The sequence below is a fragment of the Anolis sagrei genome, chromosome 4, assembly GCF_037176765.1.
Source record: "Anolis sagrei isolate rAnoSag1 chromosome 4, rAnoSag1.mat, whole genome shotgun sequence".
NCBI classification, from domain to species: Eukaryota; Metazoa; Chordata; class Lepidosauria; order Squamata; family Dactyloidae; genus Anolis; species Anolis sagrei.
The window spans coordinates 161479274-161505047 of NC_090024.1; the positions used below are offsets into that span (position 1 = coordinate 161479274).

Sequence of the window (25774 nt, forward strand, 5' to 3'; positions counted from 1 at the left end):
TCCAAGGACATAGAGTTAAAAAAAGAGGAAGGGAAGATGATCCTACAGGAAATCTGGAGCAACATCTTTCCTTCATTGCATCAAAGTTGAGAATGGAATGGTAAATGTTACACTGTGTGAGGCCCCCAAATTGGGGCATCCTACAGTGTTACAATTACTTTTTTCCTTCCTCACCTCATGTGTAACGGAGAACATGGATTCCAGGTTTCCTAATTACCTTCCCGGCATGAATAGAGCACATTCCCTGGGCAAACAACACACGGCTCAAACTCTGTACCTTCAGCTGATTTATTTTTCCCTTCACCTCCTATAAATTATTGGCAGAGAGAGAATTGGTTGTAGAATAATTTATGGCAGAAGCATTAGCTTTCAGTAAATAAAGAGCCAATGTAGGGCTTTTTGATATAACTTATGATGCCTGGGAGCCGCGGTGACACACACTGAGAATTGTTGCTGCCAGTTTCTGGAGAATCTCTCTTCAGGTAGATCGTTCCTGCTGTCAGCCGCTGTCTTCAAAGCTGCCACTGTTGCTGCAGGAATGGAATCGCATCGTACTCATGGGATCCGACACATAACCTGTGGAAGGGGAAGAGAAACTCAGGTGCTAGTGACAAATGCTGTTTAAGCCAGGAACACCTTATCTTTTCCTCTCAACTTCTATAAAGCTTCCATATTCAAGCAGACAATATGGATGTCCAGGTAAATAAGCACTGCACAGATTAACTCACAAATAAATGCATTTCAGACAAATAATTGCCTTGCTCAAACCCCCATTTCATGCCATTCCCTGAAGCAAAATGCTAGAAGGTAAATATGCCATACAGAAATGTTACTGTTCACATTCAGTATAGTCATAATAGGCATTCATGGCAAGGACTGATGGAAAACTGGAACCAAGATAGTCTAATACATAGTCACATTTCTATTTGAATTTTAAATATACCTGCTTTGACCTTGAATAAGGGGATTCAACAGTCAACAATAAGCAGCCTGCCAAAAATAATTATGCCCTTAATCCTGGATAATCACTGTGACAATAAGCTACTGCTCCAAATACAAGGTTGCCTATTAAGGACTATTATTACTTCTTTGCCATCTCAGTCATTGGTCGAATGTGATTGCTTCTATTATTATTCTTTTGCAATATTTCCCAGCCTAACCTAGTCATTGGGTCTCTCAACATCAAGGCAATAAAAAGTCTACTTTCAAAAAGATGGAGAAGAAGACAGGATCCAATTCTCTCATCATGACCAAGTTTATAGGCTCCTACAATATTATAACAAAAATTTAGCTCATTCTCTAAAGGTGTTGCAACATACGGTCCGTTTGGTATGTGAGAAAGGGCAGAATCAGTCTTAGTTTTAGGAAGTGTGAAGCAGCTCACACAAGCAACTGATTTGGGGTCCTTGTTGGCTTTGAGTCTTTGCTTTCAAGATTATTATTTTATTTTTGTTGCCAGGAGTGGAGAATGTATTTCCTTTGAGTGCCAAATTAATCTGACTAACTGTTGATACTATGGCCCTTGACTTTGGTTGAGGAATTGTCCCATCGCTGCTGCTTTGCTTCACAGATAGCAAAAGGGGGATGGATTACAGGCTACAGAAGCAATGCAAGTGGCACTGAGAAAGTAGAGCAGTGCTGTCAGAGCTGTGAACTCTGCCATGTTTATTCTTTCATATTTTATGTAAGATGGTTATACAAGTAGTCCCCAGGTGATGGACAAGATAGGTTCGGTAAGTTTGTATTTGAGTCGAAACAGATACATTTTATGTGTATCTCCAGCCAAATATCTATATCTATATCATTTATATCTATATCATTTATATCTATATCTATATCTGTATGTTTTGGACAGCACTGGGAAAGATTAACACCTCTGTAAGAATTGTTTTGCTGTCTCTGCCTCTGTTCAAGATATTTCACTTCACTTTCTGTGCCGTGATATTTGGTTTTTGAAAAAAATGGCTTATTGTGGAAACAAGGCTTGGTGAAAAACCTTTAGTTGAGGTACCTCTCCATAATAACTCTCCCAGGAGTGAATTTCCCTTCCGAGGAGTAGATTTCCTCTCACTTCATGTTGTCTTACACCCGTTCTTAACCATGAATTGTATGTAAGTCAGATGTTTGGAACATAATACATAAGCAGCCATACTGGCTATGTATTATGTATACTGGATGATGGGTCTCATCATGCTTTAATCATGCTTGTATTTGATCACATATTGTGGCTGATGTAGAATGCCACATTCTCTCATTAGCTTAGAATTGTTTGTCTTGGTCTGGTAGATTTATGAACAGCTGCAAGAGGGGATTCATAAATGCTCAAAGCTGCAAGGTCATTCTCATGAGACACTTGGTATGGACTGGAGGGCGTATTTCTGGGATTTTTGATAAAAGTACAAATGAGGAAAACCCCACAGAAGAGAGCCTATTTTGCTCATTGTGAAATGGAATGAAAGCCTGCAAAATATTTGCATTGCTTTACCTATAAATGTACTGTGTAGTTATTCACTCCTCAGACCTCACAACATATGTCTTACTGTGATCAACTTTTCTTCTTTAAACAAAGATTCTAGACTTTTGAGAGCTTTTGTTTTCTGATCTAGAGTTTGCCTGTAAATGAATAAAGTTTAAAGGATATTTAGGTAATATTCAGCAGATGAGCTTAGGTAATGAATAAAAAATAAATGAAATCAATCTTAGAAATCTGTTAAACGCCTCTCTCATATGTGCCCCAAGTGGGACTATACTATGTTCAAACATGTATGCACAAGTACATGTGTATATGTGTGCAGTCCATTTGCCTTAGACAATGATGGCTCTAACTCAGCATTGTATCTGTACTGATTACCATGGCACTCTGGGAATTTATATATGCACACGTCTTTGGCAGATGTACAGGATATGGAACCAGCACAGTGTAGTGGTCAAAATGTTGAACTGGGGCTCTGGAAGAATAGGTTTGAAAACCCTTCTCAGCTGTGGAAACACAAACAGTCATCTGGAGCAAATTACACCCATCTAGAACAGTGATTCCCAATCTTTTTTTGGCCATATGCCACCCAAGCATCTCTAAAATCCAGATCCCCCCACCATGACATATAATTCTTATTATTCAAAAAATGAACTCATACTCATGTGGAGGGACCCTAAAATGCCATTAATTTGGTCTCAACAAGCTTCCAGAAACATGGCATTTGCAGTATACATTCTGATTTTAATTTTAAAAATATGTAACAATATATATTTACATATTATATATGAGTTCCCCAGAACCATAAGAAATTTTTAAAAAATCACTTTTAATTATTCATTCTCGAATTGCACTCCCTTAGAAACCAAATAGTTCCTCCTGCCCTGTGGGGTATGTGCCACACATTGGGACCAGGGATCTAGAGGAAGGCAACTGAAAACAACCTTAGAATAATTCTTTTTCAAGGGATATATAGCTAACGTGAAAACTCCTCCTAAAAGTTGTGATTAGATGTAAGCTGCTCTCAGGAGGATGCCCCAAATACAGTTTCTATAAAACTACATTTGTTCAGGGTCTACTGAAACTTGAAGCCAGCTGTGGAGTTACCATTTGGCCAGGGCCGTAGTCAGAGGGGGAGGGTTTAAGGGTTCACCCCCCCCTCCCAAAATGTGTTAAGTTAAAAAAAACCTGGTTCACTCATGAATTGTTTAACCAATTAACATTCATGAATAAACCACAGTTTTTTAAAATGTGACATGGAGTGTGGGGGGGGGGGGGGAGGATGAACCCTTGACCCTCCCAGCTACTACACTGCATATAACCAATCACTGATACCTAATACATACATCTGTATAATGCACATATTTTCCAACATTGTCATTGTATGATCGCAATTTACATTTTAGCTGTACACTCAAAACCATCTTCAATATGCAACTACCAAAGGCCATATGTCAGTGGTTCTCAATCTGTGGTTCCCCAGGTGTTTTGGCCTACAACTCCCAGAAATCCCAGCTAGTTTAGCAGCTGTTAGGATTTCTGGGAGTTGAAGGCCAAAACATCTGGGGACCCACAGGTTGAAAACCCCTGCCATATGTGAATTGATCCTTTGATAGTGGTGAGAATTATGGCAATGCACTTGGTGAATCCTAGGTGTTGTTTTTCTGAGTCTTGGGGTACCTATTACATCTCTTGTCTCTACAATCAGCACTGTTACGATGTTTTGTTCTTGTCCTTACCATCAGTTTCATTTCATAAAAAGTGGATTAGACCATGATTTTCTCATATCTCAGAAATGTCTTACCATTTCGGTCAATTGGTGGATACTGAAAGTTTCTCCTCATCTCTTCTAGAGAAAGGCCTTGAGAAGGTTGTTGTCCAGTGCTGGAAAATGGACAAAAAGGTGTTTCCATTTTAGATGATGTCTTCATAATTTTAAAGCTCTTCTATCCAAACAACACTTATACAATTTTCGTGCAATGGAAATACCATGTTTTCACATCAAGGAACATAGATAACACACAGAGAAAGAAAATTCTATTTCTAGAATAACTTCTTCCAAGGCTTGCATTTCACCTAACTGTCTTTGGTCTTCTTTTGAATTTAGCTGAAATTCCAGGTGACACATTCAACATATTATAAATATTTTATCTGTACCCGCACTATCAGGTTCATGCATGCTAATTTCTTTGTGAAATAGAATATCACCCTTCTGAAGTGAAACCCAGTGTTGCTCCATGTAAATAAGTTCTTTTTTTTTCTTTAGAAGTCAGGGAGAAACTGTCTCTATCACCAATTTATAGATGATGGGCAAGCAGGTATCAAGCATACCTGCTGAACCAAAAAGAATCTGCCCAAACTGTACATCAATATCCAGATGATTCACAAAAACATGTCTCTTCCATTCCCTGGTAAGATACATCATTATTTGAAGTGGTTTCAAAGAACAACTTCTTCAAAGAACTTTCGTGAAGTTGTGGCTGAAAGAACAAACTCAAGATTATTTCCAGCAATGCCTTTTCCATGGTGATTTTGAAAAGGACAGTTTCTAACTGATGGCAGGTAAGAATTGTATATCTTGGTTTGGCTGTCATCTCCTGCCCCCTTCACTCATCCACACCTCATCAACCCACTGTGACAACTGAATATTTGTTTCTAGATATACATTGCTAGATATACATTCTATTGAAATGCATAGTTCCTAATGCATCTCAGAACGGAGGGCTCTTAACAATTTCGTGCTGCTCGATTTACCTTTCCTGTTGTTTTGGGAAAACAAATTTTAATACCAACAAATTGTTCTTGTTCAGATGTTTTCATTTAAATTATTTCTCTTTACATGATTACAATGATATGCCCTATTTAAAATGTAATACCTTATATACTCTGTTTGCTTGGATTCTAGCAGCATATTGCTTTTGCAATGTCTTCACAATTCACACTATCCCTTGCCCAACCCTTTTATAGCTTGGTCATGCCCATTTTAGAATCTTGGTCTTTGTTTTTGTTGAACCTGGTCTGATGGAGCTCCAATGCAATCTGTTTAATTTGGTTTAGTCTGTTTTATCTTGATTGTTGTGTTTTTTTGATGCTACTTTTAAATGTGTTTTGTTTGATGGATTGTGTTTGCTTTTATGTCCTGTGGGCATTTCGTCCCATTTGTAAGCCGCCTCGAGTCTCTTCGGGGAGATGGTGGCAGGGTATAAGGATAAAGTTGCTGTTGTGTGTACACACACACACACCCCTTGTAGCACAGTGGGTTAAACTGCTGAGCTGCTGAACTTGCTAACCAAAAGGTCGGCATTTCAAATCTGGAGAATGGGGTGAGCTCCTGCTGTTAGCACCAGCTTCTGCCAACCTAGCAGTTCAAAAACATGCAAATGTGAGTAGTTCAATAGGTACCACTCTGGCGGGAATATAACAGCGCTTCATGGAGTCATGCCAGCCACATGTCCTAGGAGGTGTCTACGGACAACACTGGCTCTTTGGCTTAGAAATGGAGATGAGCACCAACCCCCAGAGTTGGACATGACTGAAGTTAACGTCAGGGGAAAACCTTTACCTTTACTAGCTATATATAAAAGACTGTACAGTATTATGCTTACAATACATTAAATGATATATAGTAGTATGATATAGTGGGAGAGGGAGGAAGAACTATTCTTGATTAAGGAATAAAATGAGGGTTGTTAATAACTTAATTCTGTGTTTTGTGCTATTTAGGTTGGCATCCCAATGCAACTGTAGGTTCAATGTCTTAACTGCTACCAGTGGGATTCCTTTTTCATTTTTTTTTAAATTATACAAACACCCATGAATTTGAAATAATAACTTGTCATATTAAGTAGACAGAACTTGCAGCACAGTTCTTTGGGATACCATTTTGACAACATTTCTCTTTAAATATTGGTTTGTGTTCAATCTGTTCTGCCTTTTATGTGTTATGTTTTTATTTTATCATTTTTAGTTGTTTTTGCACTGTTAGTTTAAAAGCCCTGGCATCCCTGGATGAAGAGTGAACTAAAACACTGTAAATAAATAAACTCTGAGCACAAAAGCTTTTAGCTGTCTGATAAGGTTTGCTAAAAAATGCTTGTCCATTTCAGAATAGAGAGCCTCTGAAAAAGGATCCCTCCCCTGCAATGCTATAAATGCTCAGATAAGTCATTCTGCTTCAGCGTCAGTCCTGTTAATTATGTTAAAGCCCGATATCCATGCAATATGATATGAGATACAAGATGCTCCTCATCCATAAAATGCAGGCCTGCATCTTTGCTCTGTGCAATTGTAAAACAAAGTTCACATCCTTAGCATTTCAGGATCACCAGGGAATTGAAATAGTTTGTTCATTTATTTGCTTAATTCAATCCATTTACTCATTCACGCTGTTTAGAAGAGCCATACTTTGTCTCTGTCAATAATCCAGGTCTGCATTTACCTAAATGAAAACTAATGTATAGTTCCGAAAGTATGGCCAGACAACAAAATTGAATGAGGGTGAAAGTCAAATGCAAAACTCACAATCAATGCAACATTAATAATGGTCAAAACAATTGCTGCATATATTACATAGTGCCAGACAGTGTACACAAGCCCTCCACAATTTCCAGAGGTATTTACTATTTGAACAGCTCGCTCTGCTCGGAATGCTTATCAACAGCAAAATTTCAAAAATCCATATTAATATAATGCCTTTATTATGCTTCGTTTCATTGGGATCGGTTCTTGAGGGGTATGGGGAATTTGTATGTTTGTGTGTGTATGTAGAGTGTACATCAGCTTCTTTATCAATTGCAGAAAAGCCGGTATGTTTCACTCAGCATGGAGACAGTTCTAATAGCTATATTTCATATTTACAAAAAGGGAGGGTTGAACCTTTCTGTCTTTCTTGTTCCTGGCAGGTCTAACTTGCTTAATACTACTTCCATTTCAAGACTGTGATCATGTTAACACGTATAACTTAAGGCCTCCTCTCCCAATTTTGTTGCCAGCTTACTATGTACAACAACAAAAATCTTCCAAGCTTACCTACATTTGATGAATTTTGAGTTGACCTACAACTTCATCAGGTGGGCAAAATTGCCTGTCCTATGACACTTCACTTGAGGCATGGAGCCTGCTAACTCAAATCACACAATGTTGATCTATATCTGGTGGGGTTCTGTGCCACATTTGAAGTTGATGTATTGCAACAGCAACATGGGAGGCTTCCCATATTGCATAAGAAACAACAGGGAGGCTGCGGGGGGGGGGAGGGGGAGCCGAGTGGAGATGCTCCCCCCTCATGGGCTGAGGTGAGAGGGAAAATGGGCAATACGGGGCATGGAATTATGGGTTTCCCATGCCCCACGGTGGGCCCCACCAGATTCACCACTATGCGTGGTGAATCCCATCTTTAATGTGATGAAGTTCTTAATGAAGACTGTATTCTACTATGATGACTTTGGAAATTAGAAATTTTAATTTACACCATGTCTACCTTTGCTTTTTGTGCACCCAGCAGCTGAGTGTAATATAGTTGCAGAAAAGGGCTAAATCTAATAAGCCTATTGAGGGGCTGACTAGTTTTGTGTGTCTAAATCTCCTAATCAGTAGTTTTCTCTATGGGCACAAACCATCTGGGCCATGGCTGTATACTTAGAAATAAACAATTCCACATTTGTGTTGTAAAAGCACGCCCGAAGTATAGGATTTTCATGAAGAATCTTAACTGAAAGGAAACTCTAGCTGGGGAATAGGTAATCCAATATGCCAAAGGTTCCCATAGGAACGCCACATCTTTTATTTATACCTGCCTGGAACAGCTGCCTCATTTGGAGTCAAAAGTGCAGGCAGCAGCCCCTAAAGCCGAACTGTTGCAGACGTGTCTCCCTGCTGCTCCACCAGCTTCTCGGGGCTCTCCAGCCCACTGCCTTTCAGTAGCTACTTGCAGTTCATTAAAGACCTTTGTGCAGCATTTTAAAGGTTCACCATAAAAAGAAAAGAGGAGCAGGTGCTAAGAAACATTCTTCCCCTTGTTCTGCTGCCCTTGCAAAGAAGCTACAAGCTATTATGTGTATTGAGTTGGAGGGGGGCGCAGGTGAAAATGTATAAAGAGAGATGCTCCTTTCCCAAATGGGAGCATTTCTGTAATATCTGCTGGGCTTTGCTTCAGAAACAGGAGTGACCATGACACGATGGTCACTCCCAGGTTACTCTCATTAGCACAGAACCATGGCTCCTAGATGTGAAATGGCAAGATGGTTAGGAAGTTGGCAGTGATAATAACATGAAATTGCCTCCAGCAGGGAGGTGTTTGCTGTGCCATTGCAAATGGTATCTGTGCAAATTTAGTTTAAAATCTTTTATTGTGACCTTTTTGGTCCCTCTCTTGCTGAAAGTCTGCAGGGAGATTCTGTTATCTAAACAATGCTGTCTATGTTTGCAATAATTAGAAGAGGCAAACAGGAAAATCAAAAGAGAAAGTCTTGCCAAGAACCTGGGAGCATACAGTAGCCTTCAAGACCATAACAAGCAGGTGAAGCAATCTGAGTGTATTCTGAAAAGCATTGATGCTTTATGAGAGCAAAGAGAGGATCACCCCCCAAAATCAAGATGGTTTATAGGCATGTTGTAAGGGCATGTGACAAGGGAGGTTGGAATGTTATCAAAAGGGGAGGAAAGCAGACATAGGGAAAGGGGCTTTGTCAGTTGTGATCAGGGAAAGGAACACAAAACAGCCCTTCCAAAGTTTTTAAGTTACAAGAGAATAAACATTAGTGGTAAAAGCAATTGGATAATGAATGAATTCTCTAGAGAGATAGCGGACCCTCACTTCCAAGAGATGTCCAGACAGAGTGTGCTTAACCACCCATGATGGATGTTCTGGCACTGGAAGTTCTATCTCAAGGAATATGATTCTTCTAATGCTCGGTGATATGTAAATTTCATTTTGAGTTAATTTGAGATATAATCTAATTTTAAAAGGACCAAAGAGACCTTGGCATTGTTCCTCAATTTATATGTGGCCCATAAGTTGGGTGACCTAACCTCCCTGGGCACCATAATTCAAGAAAGATATTGACAAGTTGGGTTCTGAGGATGGTAAAAGATCTGGAAACCACTCCCTAGCAGGAATGTGACCTGGGGAGCTGAGTATGTTTATCCTGAAGAAGAGAAGCTTGAGAGGGGACATGAGAGCCATGTTTAAATATTTGAAAGGAGGTCACATTTAAGATAAAGCAAACTTGTTTTCCGCTGCTCTAGAAAATGGGGGTCCCCAAACTAAGGTCAGTTGGCCAGATGCAGCCCTCCATGGTCATTTACTTGGCCCCTGCACTAAACTTGAGTATCAGGGTCACCCTAAGTCTGAAATGACTTCAAAGCACACATCAATAACAATCCTAATTAACTTTACTATTTCACCAAAAGCAGGCACACATTCACCACTGGTACGTTTATGTTGGTTAACATTTTTCTTTGTTTTAAATAGTGTACTGTTCGTTCATGTTTTTTGCACTACAATTAGGATATGTGCAGTGTGCATAGGAATTAGTTCATGTTTTCAAACTACAGTCTGGCCCCTTAACAGTCTGGCCCCTTAACAGATTGTGAACTGTCCCTTGGCTTAAAAAGTTTGAAGACCCCTGATGTAGAGACTAGGTTATGGGTCAATTGATTCAAAACTGCAGAAAGGAGATTCGTCCTAAACATTAGGAAGAACTTCCTGATAGTAGGAGCTATTCAATAATGGAATATGCTACGTTGGACTGTAGTGGGAGACTTTTAAACAGAGACTAGATGGCCATCTGTCAGGAATGCTTTGATTGTGTGTTCATTCAAGGCAGAAAGGGGTTGAATTAGATCAGTGGTTCCCATCCTGTGGTCCATTGACCACTAGTGGTCTACAACAACTAAAATATGGTCCACAGCCTCACCATTACTACACAATAGCAATGAAAGTGACTGGTCTTGTGGAAACCCGCTCTTAGAGTCATGAGGTTTATTAAAGATGGTTTTCTGTGCATGGGCAGATGGCAACTACTGCATGGCATATGTTCTGTATCAGAAACTAGAGCTGATGTGGTCTATCCAATGCTATTTTCTGAATCAGCACCCCAAATAACCAACAAGGCATCAAGGCTGAGAAAGAAACTAACCTCTTATAGGGGTATTATTTGAAACCATGTAGATGTATTTTGTACAACAGACTTCTCCTGAGATGGGAGAATTTATAATGACTGTTGGATTTACTGATGGGTCTATGGACCATAATAAAATTGTTGTTGCTGTTGCTGTTGTTGAATCAGCACCCCAAATAACCAAATGGAATCTAAAGTTGACCAAAAACTGATTTGTAACCCTTTTGGTACTAAGGTTGGAAAGTGGTCCCTGGTCAAGTTGTCCTTGGTCAAAAAAAAGGCTGAGAACCACTGGATTGGATAGTGCTTGTGGTTTCCGCCAACTCTATAATTCCCTCTTCCCTATCCTTAAGGAATTAAATCATTTCAAGCTACATACAAACTTACTGGTTTGTGTGTGAACTTTTCAAGGCATGTGGCTATTAAACTAAAGTTTTCTCAAATTCTGTATTGAGTGATGTGCCTTCAAATACATTTTTTTTTTGCATTGGATTTACCTTGAGTGAATTTGCTTGCATAAATCTGAAAGCCTGTTTCATTATTATTTTTTTAAAAAAATCATAAGCCATGGCTCCAGGCCAGTGATACTTTTTTTTCAAAGAAGAGGAAGAAGATGCATTTCTAAAACAGAACATTATAGAAACCTAATGAGTCATTGGGGATATTATTTACTTCAAAAGATGCAGAGAAAAGAAAAGTTTGTCACCACCTCGCACAGCTGAACCCTATAGATGCATTCATTGCTTGTGGGTGCCATTAAAGATTCTCTCTCTTTTTTTTAAAAAAAACCACTGCCCCTCCCCTCCTAAAAAGCCTCTATAATACTCTGCTTTCAAAATCATTTTTCTCTTCTTTTTGGTAGAACCTGACAGGATAATAGAATTAGATTTGTTGAATTTCACTAAACTGCAAGTAACGTGTCATCGGCTTCACTTACTTTTCATATATTTTTCGGAGGCAGGGCTCATGAATCTACTTCGGCTCACGCGTACAGCCATGAAACCAAAAGGGCAACTCAATCAGTTCTCCAAGTGACAGAATGTTATCCATCTACTATGGCTAGCTAGCTACATAAGTTGACTGGATATCCTTGGCAACATACAGGCATCCAGTGTAAAAAGTGGAGTGTCTTTCTGGCTTGGATGCAGACATTATTTCAAGGTTATATAACTTCATGGACCAAGAGGTTTGATTTTTCCTGTGATGACGTATTGAGCAGCGATTTCTCAACTCCAGTAGAGCCTCAGAACCATTGCCGTGAGGTGGAGAAAATGTACTAAAAAAGTGAGACAGATCTCACCAAAGGAGTGGGAAGTAATTCCTGCTATTCATAAGAAGCATGAAGTGGAAAGACTGTGGTTGGCTCTACACTGTAGAATGGATGCAGTTTTATACTACTTTAACTGCCATGGTATCTTAGGATTTGTAAGTTGGCACGGCACTAGCACTATGAAGCAGAGAAAGCTAAAAGCCTTGTAAAACTACGACTCCCATAATTTCATAGCATTGAACCATGGCAGTTAATGTGGTATTAAGGAGACTTCTTTGTTGTGATGCTTCATGAAAAAGAAACTTCCTCAAGGGTGGTAATCCAAGGTTGCAGCTGATGTCAAGAATTGCCAGTAAATAGTTTGGGACAATAGAAGCATTATTTGGATAGTTTTTTCCTCCTCTCAAGAACTACAGCAACAAATACCACAACTTCCTTCCTTCGGAGAATTCTCTTTCATTCTGATATTCTCCCCACTAACTGAATTGCCTAATGTACAGTCATACTGTTCACAGTGAATGCTGCATTATGAATACTGTGCATAGTGCTTCTTTGTCTATCTGATGTGGGAGACTGAGGCCCCTTCCACACTGCCCTGTATTCCAGGATCTGATCCCAGATTATCTTCTTATCCCAGATTATTTGGCAGTGGAGACTCATATAATCCAGTTTAAAGCAGATAATCTGGGATCAGATCCTGGGATATAGGGCAATGCAGATTCTGGGCATGGGCAATCCATGGTTCTAAATGGTTCTAAAGTACTTACAAAACTAGGGGGTGCTGGTGCTTTGCTTCTAAAGTGTTGCTAAAGTTCTGGTAATGAAAATTTCATAACTCTAACAAAACTTTTGAAATTTTGTTATAAATGACAGCTCCCAATTGGTTCTGTCATAAAATCACCAATAATGAAATAGTAATGATATTTTGAAAGTTTTGTTAGAGTTCTGAAATTTTCACCACCAGAACTTTAGCAACACTTTAGAAGCAAAACACCAGGTTTAGCAACATTTTAGAAGCAAAGCACCAGTGCCCCCTAGTTTTGTAAGTACTTTAGAAACATTTAGAACCATGGATTGCCCATGCCTAGTAGATTCAGCCTGACATCTTAAAAAAATGTCCCAAGCAATGGTACCATATTTGTGCCCATTGACTATAATTGTTACTTTCTTTCCTGTACTCACCATGGAGTGGCATCTGATGGCCTGTGAACCACCACCAGTCCCAAGAGCACTACTTTGTGGAATACTAGTATATAGTCATAGAAATGTATAATGCTTATCACATGGAAAAATAAATAGATCCCACCTTCTCTTTGTGGTTGACCAATATGCATAATATAGTGGAATCCTGTTCAAGTATCACTCAGACCAAGATGTTCTAAATTTCAACAAGGTGGCCATGTTATCTGCCTTCAGACTTCTGTCTCATGAGCCTTAATGCATGGAAAATTAAATTCCCACAATTTAAATGGTAGTCACCACAGCTTATTCCTGTTTCCAAACTTCAGGAAACATTAAAAGTAGCCTTTGTCAGTTTGATGAGTCATAAGAATTAGACACTGATGAATTTGCAGAAGTTCTTGAAGACACAGGAGAACATTGTCTAGATTGTGACCCTAATTTTCATCTCAAGCCCATGATCAAAGAATTCTCACTTGGGGGCGTGGGGCTATTGTTATAGGGCGAGGACTGAACAAGTAATTTCATGCTGCCTTAACTCTGTGTGGGGGTGAGAACAGTGCAAAGCAAAATGGGGTAGAAAAACATGCCTTGCCCTTGTGCGGGCTGGTGCACAATTTTGGCAGTTGAGATGATTTGGAGCATGTGAACAACGTAACAATGTATTGAGATATAAATGTGAGCACAGAACCCCCTCCTCTCTCTCAATCTGTATGTTTTAAAAAATTAAAGCCTCGAGAAACTATTGTCATTAGAAAGCTAGGTCATTAATCATCTCGGTGTGTTGTATAATTGAAAAAAACACTGAATCTGCAAAAACCATCTTCATTTTACTTTACATTCTGCCTCTGGGTAACTCTTTCAATGTTCTATTTATAGCATTGGAGTTAGTTAATTTGTATTGCACAGAATTTGAGGGGTGTGTGTGTTCAGTAACCCTTTGGGTTATACAGGAACCCATTTCAGCAAGCTAATGAGCTTGGGTGGCACACCGAGAGGAACATTAAATTACCGTAGCAGGGAGGCTGCTGTGATAACTACTTTTCTCACCCTCTTGGGTATCTATAGTGTAACCTAAATGTGTCACTCGCTCATTCTTTTCATGCAAATCTATTATAAGCAGCAGCACAAAGGAGGAACTCTTCTTAGATCCTTTGAATACTTCCTGAACCTGCTTGTTTTCCTCTCACATTTGTTGTTCACTCTTTATTTCTCAGGATTAAGAACACACACGCATACACACAGAGTGAATTTTAAATATGTGCATTGTTTGGAAGGGAGTTGATGTGATGTACTCTGTAGTGGCTATGACTCTGGAGACCACAGTCTGAATTCCCACACAGCCATAGAAACCTACTGGGTGACCTTAGGCAAGTCATAACCTCAGAGGAAGGCAAGGATGAATCCCATCTGAACAAATCTTCCCAGGAAAAACCCCATGATGGATTTGCCTTAGGGTTGCCATAAGTCGAAAATGACTTGAAGGCACACAATAATAAGAGCAGATTGTGTTCCTCCACATATGGAGTATTGCTTTGGGGTTGGTTTAATTAAAATGTGAGCATCGCTGACACTTGCTTATGTTCACATTTACTCACAAGCATATTCTTCTGGGGAGGCTTTTTTAGGAAACAAAATAAGTCAGGTACAGTTCGTTTCCTACAAACAGAAGATGGGAGAGCCGGGCTATGTGATACTGAATAGCAAACACTTCTTGTGATGTCCCTACAAAAAAATCAAATTGTTTTGTTTGTGTCATACTTTTAGAAGTGTTTGGTTCCATGAAATTCAGTCTTTGGTTCTATGAAGTTTTATATTTCACCTCCCAGAATTCGTGACTATTGACCATGATGATTGGGTCTTTTCAGAGTTGAAATAAAAAAGACATTCAGAAAACTAGAGGCAGTTCTAGAACTACTAGGATCAAATAAAACATTTTCTCTTTATGAGAGGTGTTTTTACCTTTGTGACCAGGCAGTATAAGCTCTTGCATTCAAGGCATATTCCAGTTCAAAGCGACTTCGTAAAGCAGCAACATGGCTTCGTCCAGGGCATCCTCGGGCGACCAGGCAATCCGAAGAAGAGGAAGGAGAAAGAGAACCGCTGCTGTTGCTAGAAGCAGGTGACATCAACTGAATTTAACAAAGAGGACATGGTCAATACTCACTCATGGCAACTACCACGTCTTGTTAGAATTGGCAGCTACCTTTGTGACTCTTATTGAGTGTGTACATACTTTCACATTGCCTATTCACTTATGGTGACCCCTGAATTCCACAGAGTTTTCTTGCACAAGGAATACTCAGAGATGGTTTTTCTAGTTCCTTCTTCTGAAATATAGCATATAGCTCAGTAGTTCTCAACCTGTGGGTCCCCAAGTGTTTTGGCCTACAACTCCCAGAAATCCCACCCAATTTACCAGCTGTTATACTTTCTGGGAGTTGAAGGCCAAAACATTTGGGGACCCACAGGTTGAGAACCACTGCTAGCATCTAGCATACATTTGCAGTTTCACATTCAAGTACCAACTAGGACTGACTTTGTTTAGCTTCCAAGGTCAAACTGAGCCTTCAGGATATTTAGGCTTCTGCAGCTCTTGTTAGTTTAGATTTATTTTTAAATATATCTTTATACCAAGAAACTGATAGTCACTGCATCCTTTACAAAGCTTTCTATTAAACGTTCTTGTTCTAAGGACCAAGCATTCACCTCTTGCCATTAAACGTGTTCTAAGTATAGACAAGGGAAAGAGCCTTAAGCCAGACTTCTTTGGTTGCCAATGCCTACTAGAAAAAAGAGATGGCTTCCTTGTCATTGACCTTAGCAGAATCAATTTAATTATTAGTGCAATACTGTCACCTTATCCAATAATGGCTGATGTCATTCTATACCAACAGCAGTGAAAACAATGAGGCCACATTTTCAAGTAGCTAGAAATCAGGACAGCTGCATACAAAATAGGATGGAAATAAAGCTGGACCTCTACAGGAACCTGGTTCTACTATTACTGTTAGGCCATGCAAAGGACCAGCTGTGCATAGTGGGATGCTTTGTAGTAGTTCTTTGTCTATTACCACATAGGTTTCATGAAATAACCATTTAAAAGAGCCATAATTGCTGAATTTTGATATTAACAGCCCCTCCTTGCCCAAAGGACAAATGCTGAAATTTTTATTTAAATATATTTTCCTTTCCAAGTCTTCAGATGAAAGCATGCCATATTCTAAATAAAAGACTTTTCATCTTTTGAAAATTCCACCTAATGTGAGACAGGTTGGGCCAGAGCTTGGAAAAATTAAAGTTTTCAGAATCCCTAAACTAACATGGCCATATCTTTCCTTCCTTCCTTCCTTCCTTCCTTCCTTCCTTCCTTCCTTCCTTCCTTCCCTTTCCTTCCTTCCCTTTCCCTCCTCCCCAGTGAAAGTGACCCAGGAGGGCATTTAAAAAAAAGAGCTAATAGCGCTCATGTGCAAAGGGATAATCATTCTATAACAATGGTTTTCTATACCATGAAGTGATGGAAATTTACCTTGAAAGGAAAAAAAAGTGTGGATTTACAGAGGAACAATTCAGATTTGCCATTGTTTATTCTTTATTGTTTATGATAGAAAATCCTGCATCGATTTTCCATTGTAATTTATTGCACTTTACTATTGTTGTTGTTATGTATTGCAATAGATTGTAATCAAGGACAACATGGAGGAACAAAAGATTACAAGAATAAGACTAGGAAGTTATGTTTGAAAAGGCTTGGCTTTTCAGAAGCACCTCTCAATATATTTTCTTCTTTTTCTTCTGGAAATGGAAGCAAGAGGTATCTTCTGTGTGTGGTAAAGGTTATGACAATGAACCACTTTGTGTGTGGTATTTACTGCTTTAAATTTTAAACTTGTGTTGTTTTTTTGGTGGATATGATGAGTTCCAACTAGCTAAACACAGCTCTCTGGGATTCACACCCCTGATTTAATCTCATACGAAGTGCTATCAATGCATCAAGGTGGCTGGCTAGCTCTCCTGTGAGACAAGGAGTTTGCTTGTGATATACTGCTTCATTTTGCCAAAAAGAAACCCCACACATACTCTTGCTCACACCTCTCTCTAAAGCGCTTCCACCTACACACATGAAGTAACCTGCTGCAGCTGGAGCTTGAAAAGTGAAATAGATGAAAGCAGGCACTGCTCTGACCCTTTTGACTCAGGAGTTGTGATATACTTGGAGGATACAGGAAAGAAGGGAGGGGGGAATTTTCCAGCACGTTCGCATAGACACAGACACACACAGAGCATAGAAGTGCAAAACCTGGTTGCTGAAATCAAACACGTTTCCTGTTTTATCCATTTCCTCTACTGGTCCCAAGCAGCTGGATATTTATTGGACTGATGTTAAACTCTGCAGAATCAGCCAATTTTTCCAGAAAATATTTCAGCCAGGCTGTTGTTGTTTTGTGTCTTTCAGAGGTTTCTGACTTATGATGGTCTTAAGGCAACCCTGTCATAGGGATTTTGGGGGAAGATTTATTTTGATGGAGTTTGCTTTGCCTCCCTCTGTGTCTTGCCTAAAATCACCCAGTGGGTTTCCATACACTATGCAATTAGTGCTATATTCCACTTTAATTACCATGGTAACATAACATGGAATCCTTATATAGTTTATTGAGGCAGTGGAGGCCTTTCGCTGAGACTGTCCCTTCCTACACTATCGATCCCAGGATTCCATAGAATGTAGCCGTGACAGTTGAAAGTAGAACCATAGCACTATAATTGTGTCTTTGAATGGGGCCCTGATGAAGAAGCGTCACTGAAATGTGTGGCACTGCCCATCACCACCAAACTTCACCATTACAAATGGTCAGCAATATGGTTGAATAAACAAAGAAATAAAAAAAAGGTAGTATTCTATTACCTGGGTGGAAACCACTAGGGGGTGCTAGAGAGAGAAGGATCGTCCATTTTATGGGGTGGAGGGTGGGTTGAAAACCATTTCCCACTGTTTTCCTGTTATTTCCCCCACCCACATCCCCGTCATGAAAACCACCCTCCTTTATGATCTGGGAAGTGGAGAGGGGGACTAATCAGCAGAAATGGGGAAAATTGTTATCTTCCTTCAACTCCCCCCTGTAAAACGGACTATTCTTCTCTCTCTAGCACACTCTAGTGGCCTCCACCCAGATAATGGAACAGTACCAAAAAATCTCTTCTCATGTCCCTTTCAGAAAGGAAGAACCTGTATTGCCTAGCATACTATCATGGCTCTGTCAGATTTTTCTGTGATAACTGTGATCACAGATCATAGCAGTGGCAGTATGGTTTGCAAGACAGATCCAGAAATATCCCTCCCCAGCTTCAAGATTGTTTCAAATAGGAGCAGCTTGCTATGCTGTTCAATAGCATGGGTGCTATTGTAGTGCAGGTGCCTTGTACCTCAAAGGTAGAATAAGGATCCCTGGACTATGGGGTATCTACATTGTGAAGAATACAATTCAACACCACTTCAGCTGCCATGGCTCAATACTGTGGAATTATGGTAGTTGTAGTTCTAAAATGTGTATTCTTTAGCCTTCTCTGCCAAATAATACTGGTGCATCACAAAACTACAAATCCCAAGATTCTGTAGAACTGAGTCATAACAGTTAATGTGGTGTCAAACTGCATCACTTTAACTGCATCCTATAGTATTGGTGCACCCTATATGGTTGACTTGTAGCCACTGTAGACCCATCCCATATAGTGGGCTGCTTCTCATGTTACCCCAGCCCTCTTGGAAAAAATAGCACTGTCAGGAAGGGAAAACAAATAACTATAGTTCTGGAATTTCAGCATTTGCCTTTATTCTGTGTTATCTGCAAACAATGACAAAAGGAAAAGACACTGTACCCTACCCATATTTTAAAGGTCCTAGATTGTAAGTGGTTGCAAGTACTCGTAAATGAGTAAAGTCTATCTTGCTCATGCTAATTAACTTATGTAAATCACATTGTGTTAATTAAGCTCAATTAACATGGACCTTTGTTGTGATTTGGGAGTGCAGCTCTTGCAAAACTTTTGTTGCGTGTCCTAATTGCCAATAACACTACAACCTTAGTGCAGCCAGACACCTATGCTACATTACAGGCTATAAAGGTCAGAGGAGAGAAGAAAAAACATGAATAAATAGGCCAAGAATGGTCTTGTTTGCCTTCCCCAATTCTTCTAAGATTTGATAGCTTTAGTATACTCAGGAATTGATGGTTTGTCTCTTTTGTAGAAAATCTACACTTTTTATGCATTCTCTCATTTTAAATTTTGTGGAGCACAAATGATTAAGTGGGTTGTTTTCATGCATAAATGGGAAATCTCTGCTTAGGAATAACGCAAGATAAGCACTATGGTCCAGGGATTTTCTACTTTCTTATTTTCTTTTTGGATGCTGCTAAGAATGGGACTGAGGCAACAGTTTACTCCTTAAAGCAGAGGTAGCTAGAAAAGTTGATCATGTGTCAATAATACACAACATGGTGTGCGCTGACTGCCCAGTTATGGATTCAATTTAAGATGCTGACGTTTTCAGTGAGTGTGGTGGCTTCATAGTGCGGAATGCCTGAGTGAGATGTATATTGCTCCTTTTTTCATTGCTAACTTTAAGGAAGAATTTTTTTTTGTGATTTGTATATCCTAAAGTGTGTCTGAATGGACCAAATAATGTGGTTTCTCTTCTCAGCTGCTTGTAAGGAATTCATATGATGCATGACTGGATTTGCAGTAGAAGTGCTGCATTCAGCCATGAAAGCACCTGAAGGGGAAATTGGATTTGCTCAAGATATTCCATGAATGAATTTAATAACAGTGGGCATTTGGACAGGGCTGGATCTGACCTGATCCATTGTGCATGAGTCCAACAGACCCACCAGCAGCTCATTCACACAGAGGCTTGCTGGTGACATCACTATTGGTGAGGTCATAACAGGGTGCCCAACCATGTGATGAGCATAAATTGCCAGCAAGGATCTGTAAGGTAGCTGTTTGTGGATAATGAAGCAGTGGTGGCCATAATACACCCCTGGTCCGGCCAGTTGTCTGGACATCCAAAGGACTCTGGGGACATTGAGGTAGTAAGTGTAGATACATCCTTCATCTTCATTTAGATATACAGGCTATATAAAATAAAATACTTCCTGAAGTCCACTAGAGGCTCAAGAGGGATGGATCCACTCTGACCTTCCTTGATATGGAATTCTACAGTAAAGATGCTACTATGGAAAGGGTGTTGTCCCATTCATAAGCTCTTGGAGTAGTAGGACAAACATGAAAGTCTCTGCTGAAAACCATACATTCCAGACCAGTCATATGGAAGGAGGCAGTCTTTCAGATATCCTGGACATAGGTCATTTAGGGTTTTGTAGTTCAATATAAGTATTTTGGAATGCTTCCATAAGCTCATTTTGAATTGTGATCTATTGTTCCTTTAATACACATCAGACAACAAATTGGCTGCCGCTGCAGCTTTAAAACTCTATCAAGGAGCAGCTCACATAGCATGCATTACAATAATTAAGGCATTGCTCATTGTGACCAATTCAGCCTCCCCTGGAATTAGAAATCTATTAAAGTAGATATATGATAGTATGATAGAGGCACTGTTGTCGATGATGTACATGCTCATAATTTCATAAAAGGCTGCCATAGGGGATACGAAGCTGCCTAATACTAAGAACTGAATTAGTGAAATTAGTGAATTACACATTCACAGTTCATGTATATTCATATGTGGGGCATTGGGGGGGGGGTTAAATTATTATATTTGGGCCTGGAATAATATATCTATTTTATTTATATCTAAGTTAGTAGTAAACTTGTGCATTTTGGCTGAACCTCAATCTGTTTCTTCTAGCCAGAGTCCAGTAGATCCCCATATCCATTTTCATGCATCTCCCTAAAAGAGTGGGTAGCTGGATAGCCATTTTCAGTCTGCAACCAAAAAATGTGGCTAGATCCAGTCCATTGGTGGCAATGGGAACATTACAAGACTTCCCCTTCCATTCTTGGGATCCTTTCCTTTTTCCCTTCAAGAAACCCTGGGTTTTGGCAAAAGGGTTAAGAAAGCATCCTTCCTGGAATCCTTTCCTTTTTTACCTTCAAGGGAGCCTGGGTTTCGGCAACAGAGTTAGAAAACACGTTTCCTGGAATCCTTTCCTTTTTTACCTTCAAGGGAGCGTGGGTTTCGGCAACAGGGTTAAGAAAACACGCTTCCTAGGATTATTTCCTTTTTTCCCTACAAGGAAATCTGGGTTTCAGCAACGGGGTTAAGAAATCACCCTTCCTGGGACCCTTTCCTTTTTTTCCCTTCAAGGGAGCCTGCGTTTCAGCAACGGGGTTAACAAAGCAGACACAGCTTGTATAAGACATGTCATGGCATTCTTCTATTCCAATTGGCCCAACAGGCAGGGCTCACAGGGAAAGGAGGAGAGATGATCGACTGCCACATGGTCCTGTAAAGGATGAAAAAAAACGTGATGGCTGGGCCCTTGCTGTTACAGCCATCCGACCAAGCCAGATTTGCCAAAGGCAGCCGGCCATTACGAATCCATGCACAAGCCTACTTAGTAGTTAACGGTGGTTTAAATCCATGTGAGAAAACAGAAGAGTAAGCAACCAGCCAGTACTTGCTACAAACTATGCATTGATATTTCTCAATTGCAGCCGATTAAATGTTTACCTCAATATTGCAGAGACATTCTTCTAACTTGGAGACCATTTCAGAAAATTCAGGTCTTCCCTGCCAATACAAAAACAAAAGAACAATATGACTACAGTAAAAATCAAGTGTGTTTTGGCAGAAAGCAGGAAAAAATGATTGTGCAGCATGTATATTTCTAATCAAAGAATTGCAGCTTGTAAAAGACACTGGCTTGTTTTGTAAGATAGTAAATTAAAACTGCTCAGGGAAGAACATTTCAGGTCACCTCCTCCTCTTTTCTGCCACCTGCAACTCCAAAAAGAGCCCCTCTGGAGAGTTGAGGAACCTGCTGAGTAATGTAAATGTAGGCACAGGCTGCTACTAAGAAAAAAAAAGAGAGAAAGTTTCCATCCTCGAACCTTTAAACGTTTCCAAAGGATACAGTTTTGAATATACCCCTACTCCTGTATGTATGTGTCAAGTTGTCTCCAAAGCATGAGATATTTTGTGCAAGTTTGCAAAGCTTCACTGTCTTCTTCATCAGGTAAAGTTGTTAAAAATAACACAGGAGAAAAATGGTAAGGTAGTGAGTATCTTTGCACAGAACAAGGCCAACTAGATCTCAAGAGAAGTTAATTTCTGTTGCTAATGGAGTTTAAACTTTATCACCTGTATTTTATTACTTTTTTCTCTAGTCCTTTGTTGAAATACCTCTAGATCATTGAACCCCAAATTTCGATCTTCCATGAGGTTTGGAGTTTTTCTCAAGTTGTCTCTTGACTTATGGTGATCCTATGAATTTCGTAGGGACTTCTTAGCCAAGGAATATTTAGAGGTAGTTTTGCCAGTTTCTTCTGAAATGTAGTCTACAGCATCTGATATTTTTTTGTATTCTCTCACTCAAGGACTAATTAGGGATGGCCCTACTTAATCTCCAAGATCAGATAGGATCTTGGCATCTTTAGGGCATTTAGGCAGCTCATTTATTCCCATCCATGCAGAAAGGCTCCACAACTAGTAGCAGCTTGTAGCATCCATCTCAGTAGAATTGTGAATCTGCTTTGGGTTTTGCCCCAAACTCTAAAAAAGCTCTCTGAGTTTCTAAACCAGTGGTTCTCAACCTGTGGGTCTCCAGGCGTTTTGGCCTACAATTTCCAGAAATCCCAGCCAGTTTACCAGCTGTTAGGATTTCTGGGAGTTGAAGGCCAAAACATCTGGGGACCCGCAGGTTGAGAACCACTGTTCTAAACCCTTTCCAAAACACTGGATAGTTCCTTTAAAAACACCAGCTTCCATTTCTCTTAACCTACTCAGGGAAGTTATTTTCAAGGAAAGTGGGTAAACTACATGGATGGGGAAAGGGAATTGGAGACTTTCCTTCAATTAATCTTTTTAAAATTAGCCTGTTTTAGAACCAGAGCCATGGAAAATCAAACTTTCCACACAACATTACGGTGGATGAACTGCCTGACATGCTTTCTTACTTTTCTTTGTTGTCTGTATCCTTTTTTCATCTCCTGTCATTTTTGAAAAGTCTCATAAGAACCTTTTAAGATGAAGAAAATTAGAATTTCAAATCTTACAAAATTAACATTTCAAAGATTCCCAAAATACAGCTATCAACTTATAAAATTTTAAGGTGTACATGCCATGCCTATAGAAGAGTTCCAAAGATGGAATGCTTTTGAAAAGCCATCATTTTAGATAAGGCAAAGAGAGATATCCCTTGAACCCATAGTTCAAACTACATGAGATTATGTCTGGAGGTTAACGATGTTACACAGAATGGCTATTATAAATATAGCAGTATTCAAGATGTCTTACTTTGTCATGTAGCTATCTTACTTGCAGAGGCATCTAGTGTCTCCTGGCTAAACCGACACAATCTTGATTTACCGGGAAGCAGTCACCATGAGCAACAGGAGAATATATTCCTGTCAACTGAAATGCAGTAGCCTGATGTTTCTAACCCTCTATATCCATTAATCTATCATGTGTGACTGTTAGAAGCAGAAGGCCCATCGTAATTCCTCCTCACATCAGAAATTGTTGCAAGGAGGAGTGGAAATGCCAGTGTACTGCATCCTGATTGAGAAGAGAACTGATCCCTGTCTCTTTCAGAAACTGCTGCCCAATAAGTTATGACTGGGGGACTTTTATGCTTACTATGTTTTCTCTATACAGTAATGAATACATAAGGATCATGAATATGTATTAGTTATAAATGTGTAACTCTAAGCTAAGCTTTTTAACTGCAGTTTTGAATTCCAGCTAAAATGATTTATGAGATATATAAATACAGTTTCTCAAAAATGTCACAGATTTGTGTTGCTAACACTGCTACATTTATGAATAAGAAATAGTTTCAGCAGGGCACTAGACATCCTCATGAGCTAAATACTGACATAATCAAGTTTGTATAAACTATAGCAAGATAGCGAGAACTCATATGGATTCTGAACTAGTCTGAAAGGACCTGTTCCAATTCTGCAAATGGTATACAAAACTAGTAAAGGATGTTCATTGTGAATGTAAAGTGAGTGATACCCAGTATTCAACCAAAGCTATGCAAGTTTAGGTTAGTAAAAACCAAACTGGTCACAACTTTTCAGGGAAAAGTGTTGGAGGATACCTTTGTGACAACAACTGCTCAGTGTGACGGGTAGTAAAAATATGGATATATATATATCTGCATGGACATTTTGTTTGGTGGTCAAACAAGTGGGAAGTCCTTGCTTTCATGCTGTATTTCTCCATTTCTATGTGGCACTTGCCTGGTTGATCTCTGAAAATATAGCTGGGGCTATGTATGTTCTTGGTATGATTCAGCAGGACATATTTTTAACTTCATACTATATGCTTCTACTCAAAGGCCAACTCATAATATGCTTTGAGTGTGAGTTTCTTACACCTGAATAAATACAAATTATCTCATTATCGAGATTATTGTTCCATCAAGTTTCTAAGCAGAAAAATATTGATCCTGATCATCGATTGATCCTGGTGAAGTTCTTGCATATGTTCATTTGTATTCGACCTAGATGCTAGCTTTCGAGGTCCTGAGACTGGGAATGTAGTAATATTTATTTGATTTACAAATGTAGCTTGCCTACTTTTTTTTTTTTGGATTAAAACTTCCAAAATCCTTCTAGCAAGCATGGAAACATGCTGTTTTGGTCTTGGTGATGCTGGGAGTTTTAGTCAAAAGAGTAACTTTTCTGAACTCTGTTCATTGTCAATAAATGGTTAAAGGTAAATAGTGAGTGTATCTCAAATTCGTTCTTAATGAAAACCTCCCAGAACCAGAAATCTGTTTGGTTGAATAATGATTTTTCCAATCAGTGGAACTGGACAATTTCTCTTTAACGAAGTATGTAAAAGAGTATTTTAAAAGCAATGTTGCTGCTGCTTAATTTATTTGACTGCTGAACTGCAATTAATGTGTGGTTTTAAAAAATCTGATAGCCAAGATATACCTACATGCATTATATATATTTTTCCCCTTTTAGGTGCACTGCTCATTCTGCTTGCTATGATGATTCAGGTAATAACATCATGCCCCTCTTCCTGCGTGGTATGCTCTGAAGATATTACTCTATGCCAAGGATTAACATATATACTAGGTAACTAAGTAAGATGCTCTAAGAGTGAAGTGATATTTATTCTGTGCTATAAGCTCACGCTGTACAGCTGTAATTGTATTGACTGCTTCCCAGTGTCTGCTGCTGAGAGGTAAACTTTCAGAGAGCTAGCCTTTCACATTTTGACTGGAGAGTGATAGCATTGTTTCATTTCTTTTTGCCTAGAGGCCTTATCCAAACTATGCTGAGCCCTTCAGAGGTAATTGAAAACCTTTGTTACCCTAGAACAGAGTCATTTCACTCGGCCGAATGCTTTGCGGAAAAACAAAATAGATCATTTTAATAAGTTTTGTCCACATATTGTGCAAAGTTCAAGCTGTCCGCTCACTGAATGAGCTATCAATTGCCTTCTAACCCTGCCAAGGAATACTTCAGCATTAGCAAGATTAAGTGATGGACCAATGATACAGATTAGCATCAAAAAGTGCATTATAATTC

General features: G+C 39.4%; 2 protein-coding genes across 2 annotated transcripts in view; one reads left to right on the forward strand and one right to left on the reverse strand.

Annotated features, from left to right (window-relative positions):
- Window positions 1-274: 274 nt before the first annotated feature.
- The window catches only part of TNNI3K (TNNI3 interacting kinase), a 220431-nt gene continuing 194931 nt past the window's right edge, over window positions 275-25774 (reverse strand). Inside the window, exons 22-25 of the mRNA XM_067467820.1 lie at window positions 21735-21794; window positions 15005-15174; window positions 4278-4357; window positions 275-576 (exon numbers count right to left, since the gene is read on the reverse strand). Coding sequence (XP_067323921.1) covers window positions 500-576; window positions 4278-4357; window positions 15005-15174; window positions 21735-21794 — 387 coding nt within the window. The 3' untranslated portion in view covers window positions 275-499. The remainder of the gene's footprint in view (window positions 577-4277; window positions 4358-15004; window positions 15175-21734; window positions 21795-25774) is intronic.
- The window catches only part of LRRC53 (leucine rich repeat containing 53), a 28065-nt gene continuing 27521 nt past the window's right edge, over window positions 25231-25774 (forward strand). The window contains exon 1 of the mRNA XM_067466989.1: window positions 25231-25318. Within this exon, the coding sequence (XP_067323090.1) occupies window positions 25231-25318 (88 nt within the window). The remainder of the gene's footprint in view (window positions 25319-25774) is intronic.